This window comes from Xenopus tropicalis, chromosome 10 (assembly GCF_000004195.4).
Source record: "Xenopus tropicalis strain Nigerian chromosome 10, UCB_Xtro_10.0, whole genome shotgun sequence".
Lineage (NCBI taxonomy): Eukaryota > Metazoa > Chordata > Amphibia > Anura > Pipidae > Xenopus > Xenopus tropicalis.
In genome coordinates, this window is record NC_030686.2 from 4,408,652 (window position 1) to 4,414,956 (window position 6,305).

General features: G+C 50.8%; 1 protein-coding gene across 1 annotated transcript; it reads right to left on the minus strand.

Annotated features, from left to right (window-relative positions):
* Nucleotides 1-566: 566 nt before the first annotated feature.
* psma7 (proteasome subunit alpha 7) lies at nucleotides 567-6,016 on the minus strand. Its single transcript, NM_203740.1, has 7 exons — nucleotides 5,862-6,016; nucleotides 3,523-3,649; nucleotides 3,104-3,228; nucleotides 1,370-1,492; nucleotides 948-1,067; nucleotides 799-861; nucleotides 567-710 (listed from the first exon to the last, which is right to left on the minus strand). Exons 1-7 carry the CDS (start codon nucleotides 5,955-5,957, stop codon nucleotides 618-620), a joined length of 747 nt encoding a protein of 248 aa, NP_989071.1. The 5' UTR covers nucleotides 5,958-6,016; the 3' UTR covers nucleotides 567-617.
* Between the last annotated feature and the right edge of the window lie 289 nt (nucleotides 6,017-6,305).

The window sequence follows — 6,305 nt, forward strand, 5'->3', positions numbered from 1 at the left end:
GACTTGGATTTCTTACTATTGAGTGCTATTCTGATACCTACTGGGAGCTGCTATCTTGCTCCCTTCCCATTGTTCTGCTGATCGGCTGCTGGGGTTGAGGGGGGGGGGGATATCACCCCAACTTTCACCGAAGTTTATCAGAACATTGGATGATACTAACTCCTGGCTTGGAACAGAAATCCCAACAACGTGAAAGTCAATGTAGAATCCAGGTATATTGTGTATTCTAGAACCACTGCATAGATACTGAGAGGGTTAATTCTGTGTAATAACACATTTAGGGCAGCGCTACCCTGAGCGCAGGGTTGGCTTGGCAGCTTGGGGCTATTGTTATTGGTAGCCCTTAATGGCCAAATGATGTCTTGTACCCACAAAGTCTCATTAAAGGCAGTTTTAATTCCCCACAGGTTACTTGCCCTTTATTTCCAGGCATCTGCTGGCTGGGAATGCTGGGAGCTGTAGGCCCCGGACATCTGATCTCCCTAAGGAAATGGGGCACAGTCATATATATCATTTAGGAAGCATTTAATAAACAAGTGCAAATGTAAAAGAGCAGATTGGTGAAATTTAGAAAAGAAGATGATTTATTGTATAACGAGCGAATATAACGAGGGCCGTTATGTCGTCTTCTTCTGCTTCTTCTTCTCGTTCTCCTCCTTCTCTTTCTCGATTTCGGCGACGTACCTCTCGATTTCTTCGGGGTTCAGTATCTGCCACAATAAACGATATAAACGGGTTACGGGAACTGATCCTTCAGCTTCAGAGCCAATAGGAAACAGCACGAGGCGCGAGTCTTACCTTGAGTGGCTGGTCTCTCCTCATAACTGCCAGCTCTATGTTTTTACCTCCGGACTGTACTACCTGCAGGGGGGGGAAGGGGCAGATAGGTTGGGGGGTAGCAATAAATGTGGCTATGGGAATAGGAATAATGCTGGGGGGGTACTAACCTCAAGCAAAGCCTTGATTACTAGTTTAATGGTCAGGTCGTCAGTCTCGATGGCTTCGTCGGTGTAGTGCTTCTCCAAAAACTCCCGTACAGATTTGGCACCCCTGCCAATGGCATTGGCCTATGAAGCAACAGAGAGGGAGAACTACTGCAAGCGACATGGCAACTTATACGGTATTATTTCTGCTTGCACGGATCATTGCTGTGTGTGTGCAGAGGCAATGTCACCAATAACTTGAAAGCCAATTAGAGTTGTCTTAAATGCTTACTTCCCCTTTAAAGCCCTTGCTGGACCCAATTGGGTGCAGGTTGGTCCTTCCATACAAAAGGTCAGTGTATATCGTTAACCCTCCCATTCCAGTAACCAGCAGGCTGGCCTTGTTTTATGAAGACTTATTTCCAGGTAAGATTCGAGGAACCTACCTTCCAGGCGTGGTACGTCCCGGAGGGATCTGTCTGGTAGAGGCGAGGGGTCCCATCGAAATCAAATCCCACAATGAGAGCAGAGATCCCGAAAGGACGGCGTCCGTTGCTCTGTGTGTAGCGCTGGGGGAATACATATATCAGTATAGTATTAATGGGTTTGTATTTTAGCCAGAGACTAGTAATGAGTAACAGATAAGCTCTGTAGAATACAATGGGACTCTATGCAGCTTATCTGTTATCTGCTATGAAACTTGCGCCTTTTCCCCTTTTTTCAGCCCCCGGGGCTACACAGCGGGGTATTTATATAAACTATAGTAGGGTTTCTGTAGCAAACACCCCAGCTGTACCAGTGCAGGAATGGCTGCCCCCGGGGCTACACAGCGGGGTATTTATATAAACTATAGTAGGGTTTCTGTAGCAAACACCCCAGCTGTACCAGTGCAGGAATGGCTGCCCCCGGGGCTACACAGCGGGGTATTTATATAAACTATAGTAGGGTTTCTGTAGCAAACACCCCAGCTGTACCAGTGCAGGAATGGCTGCCCCCGGGGCTACACAGCGGGGTATTTATATAAACTATAGTAGGGTTTCTGTAGCAAACACCCCAGCTGTACCGGTGCAGGAATGGCTGCCCCCGGGGCTACACAGCGGGGTATTTATATAAACTATAGTAGGGTTTCTGTAGCAAACACCCCAGCTGTACCGGTGCAGGAATGGCTGCCCCCGGAGCTACACAGCGGGGTATTTATATAAACTATAGTAGGGTTTCTGTAGCAAACACCCCAGCTGTACCGGTGCAGGAATGGCTGCCCCCGGGGCTACACAGCGGGGTATTTATATAAAACTATAGTAGGGTTTCTGTAGCAAACACCCCAGCTGTACCAGTGCAGGAATGGCTGCCCCCGGGGCTACACAGCGGGGTATTTATATAAACTATAGTAGGGTTTCTGTAGCAAACACCCCAGCTGTACCGGTGCAGGAATGGCTGCCCCCGGGGCTACACAGCGGGGTATTTATATAAACTATAGTAGGGTTTCTGTAGCAAACACCCCAGCTGTACCAGTGCAGGAACGGCTGCCCCCGGGGCTACACAGCGGGGTATTTATATAAACTATAGTAGGGTTTCTGTAGCAAACACCCCAGCTGTACCAGTGCAGGAACGGCTGCCCCCGGGGCTACACAGCGGGGTATTTATATAAACTATAGTAGGGTTTCTGTAGCAAACACCCCAGCTGTACCAGTGCAGGAATGGCTGCCCCTGGGGCTACACAGCGGGGTATTTATATAAACTATAGTAGGGTTTCTGTAGCAAACACCCCAGCTGTACCAGTGCAGGAATGGCTGCCCCCGGGGCTACACAGCGGGGTATTTATATAAACTATAGTAGGGTTTCTGTAGCAAACACCCCAGCTGCCCCTGAGGCTACACAGCGGGGTATTTATACCTAGTTCTCCTACAGTGCATTGCAATACCCTGGCCTCCATTATCATGCAATAAGCTGCAGCCCCCCAATGTGCAATCAGTACACTGAAGAGTACCCCAATATATTACACCAATACTAAAAAGGCCAACATACCCACTGGCCAACAGATAATAGCACAGCTCCTTGTTACCCGGCAAATTATGGCGCAGCCCCCCAAAGCCCAGCAGCCCCCGGGTACCCCCCATCAAAACACTATGTAGCCCCCCCAGGCCACAAACTGCCACGTACGTCACTAGATCCCATATTACCTGCTTTAGGCTGGCGATGTAACGGGTAATGTACTCCACCGTTACCGGATCCTCCACTGTCAGCCGGTGGCTCTGGCATTCGACCCGAGCGCGGTTTATAACAATTCGAGCGTCAGCTGTGAGACCTACAAATCAAAATAACTTTATTCCTATTACAAGAATCAAAGACAATCACCTTATCTATGGGGGCATTTATGCATTAGGGGGCCCCAATGACAATTAGAAGCCCCTAATGCCTATGGGAGCAGTTCGGGACAGCCGGCAGTACATGGCAGCCAAGATGGCGGCACGACCCAGTAGCAGCCAAGCGAGAGAGGGGGGGGCTGCTCGGGATAAATAATGACTATTAACACTTTGGCTTTACTTGTCCTTTAAGCAACTTCCTATAAAACAAGCGGTTGCCCAGATGCTTTCAGTACCAGCAAAGGCCATAAAGACGTTTTCATCCAAGGCGCAGATTTTGCGCACCGTCCTCTCATCCTGGAGCTTCGCTACCGATTTCTTTTCCACTCCCAGAACCACAATCTCCTTGCCACGAACGCCAACCTGACGGGGACAGAAAGGGGCAACTGAGCCATCATTATGTATATGCTCCCACCCCCCAAGGGGCCCCCCTTCTCCATCCCTCCCTCTGGGAATTGCTTCCCTATTCTCCCCATTATGGGGGGGGGGGGGGGTCTCCTTCAATTTTTGTTCCCACTGGGTCCTAGTTTCAAACCTTCCCCCTAGGGTCCCTTTTTTCAGGTTCCAACCTTGAGTCTGGGGGAGGAATCCCAATTGCACTCTCCATTTCTCCTCTCAAACTCAGGTAGGGGTCTCTCCCACTGGAGCAGTAGGAAGTATAGAGGGGCCTCTTCTATCATATCTCCCCACCTATATGAGGGGTCTCTTCCACTCAATCATCTCCCCCCCTCCATATCTGGGGGGTCTCTTTCATTCTATCATCTCTCCCCCTATGTAAAAGTGATCTTCCACACTATGACATCTCCCCCCCTTATCTGAGGGGGGGGGGGGGTCTCTTCTACTCTATGATATCTCCCCCCTTCCCTATGTGGAAGCTCTCCCCCTATCTATGGGGGCCTTCCATTCTATCATCTCTCCCCCTATCTATGGGGGCCTTCCATTCTATCAGCTCTCCCCCTATCTATGGGGGCCTTCCATTCTATCATCTCTCCCCCTATCTATGGGGGCCTTCCATTCTATCAGCTCTCCCCCTATCTATGGGGGCCTTCCATTCTATCATCTCTCCCCCTATGTATGGGGGCCTTCCATTCTATCATCTCTCCCCCTATGTATGGGGGCCTTCCATTCTATCAGATCTCCCCCTATCTATGGGGGCCTTCCATTCTATCAGATCTCCCCCTATCTATGGGGGCCTTCCATTCTATCAGATCTCCCCCTATCTATGGGGGCCTTCCATTCTATCAGATCTCCCCCTATCTATGGGGGCCTTCCATTCTATCATCTCTCCCCCTATCTATGGGGGCCTTCCATTCTATCATCTCTCCCCCTATGTATGGGGGCCTTCCATTCTATCATCTCTCCCCCTATGTATGGGGGCCTTCCATTCTATCATCTCTCCCCCTATGTATGGGGGCCTTCCATTCTATCAGATCTCCCCCTATGTATGGGGGCCTTCCATTCTATCATCTCTCCCCCTATGTATGGGGGCCTTCCATTCTATCATCTCTCCCCCTATGTATGGGGGCCTTCCATTCTATCATCTCTCCCCCTATGTATGGGGGCCTTCCATTCTATCATCTCTCCCCCTATGTATGGGGGCCTTCCATTCTATCATCTCTCCCCCTATCTATGGGGGCCTTCCATTCTATCAGATCTCCCCCTATCTATGGGGGCCTTCCATTCTATCATCTCTCCCCCTATCTATGGGGGCCTTCCATTCTATCATCTCTCCCCCTATGTATGGGGGCCTTCCATTCTATCATCTCTCCCCCTATCTATGGGGGCCTTCCATTCTATCAGATCTCCCCCTATCTATGGGGGCCTTCCATTCTATCATCTCTCCCCCTATCTATGGGGGCCTTCCATTCTATCATCTCTCCCCCTATGTATGGGGGCCTTCCATTCTATCATCTCTCCCCCTATGTATGGGGGCCTTCCATTCTATCATCTCTCCCCCTATCTATGGGGGCCTTCCATTCTATCATCTCTCCCCCTATGTATGGGGGCCTTCCATTCTATCATCTCTCCCCCTATGTATGGGGGCCTTCCATTCTATCATCTCTCCCCCTATCTATGGGGGCCTTCCATTCTATCAGATCTCCCCCTATCTATGGGGGCCTTCCATTCTATCATCTCTCCCCCTATCTATGGGGGCCTTCCATTCTATCATCTCTCCCCCTATGTATGGGGGCCTTCCATTCTATCATCTCTCCCCCTATGTATGGGGGCCTTCCATTCTATCATCTCTCCCCCTATGTATGGGGGCCTTCCATTCTATCATCTCTCCCCCTATCTATGGGGGCCTTCCATTCTATCATCTCTCCCCCTATCTATGGGGGCCTTCCACACACTGGTACCCCCCCTGCCTGCCTGGTCTCTCCCGTTCCCTCTCCCCAGTGGGTTTGCTACTATTCCATGTAACCCGGGGGGGGGGGTCCCACTCTTTCCCTGTCTCCCCCTGCCTGGGGGGGGGGGCTACTTGCTTCCATCGCACTGGGCCCCTGAATGGCCCCTGAATGGCCTCCTCCATTCCCTCTCCCTGTCCGGCCATGGGGCCACCTCCCTCAGTACTCACGGCTGTGGATCCTTTCTTGACGGCCTCCTGCGCATATTCCACCTGGAAGAGGTGCCCATCCGGGGAGAAGACAGTGATCGCCCGATCGTAACTCATGTTGGCTCCGAGGACAATCCGCTCACAAACCGAAACCTGCTCAAAACAGCGCACTCATCCCTCTCCTATTCACTAACCTCACTTCCGTTCTGCGCAGGAGCCGCCTCCCCTGCTAACCACACTGTCTACGCTACGCAAACTGCGTAAGCTTAACTCCTCCCCCGGGATTCTGCCTTACCCGGCTCATGAGACAGGAAACCCGGCTAGTGGATCCAACCATTCTAGTGGGGGGGTGGGAACCTCATCAAAGCGCTCATTTCTCAATTGTGTCAAACTGTTCCATCATCGAATCGATTTTATGAAACATGATAGATGTAGCTGTGTAGCAATAAACGTATTCTTTAAAGT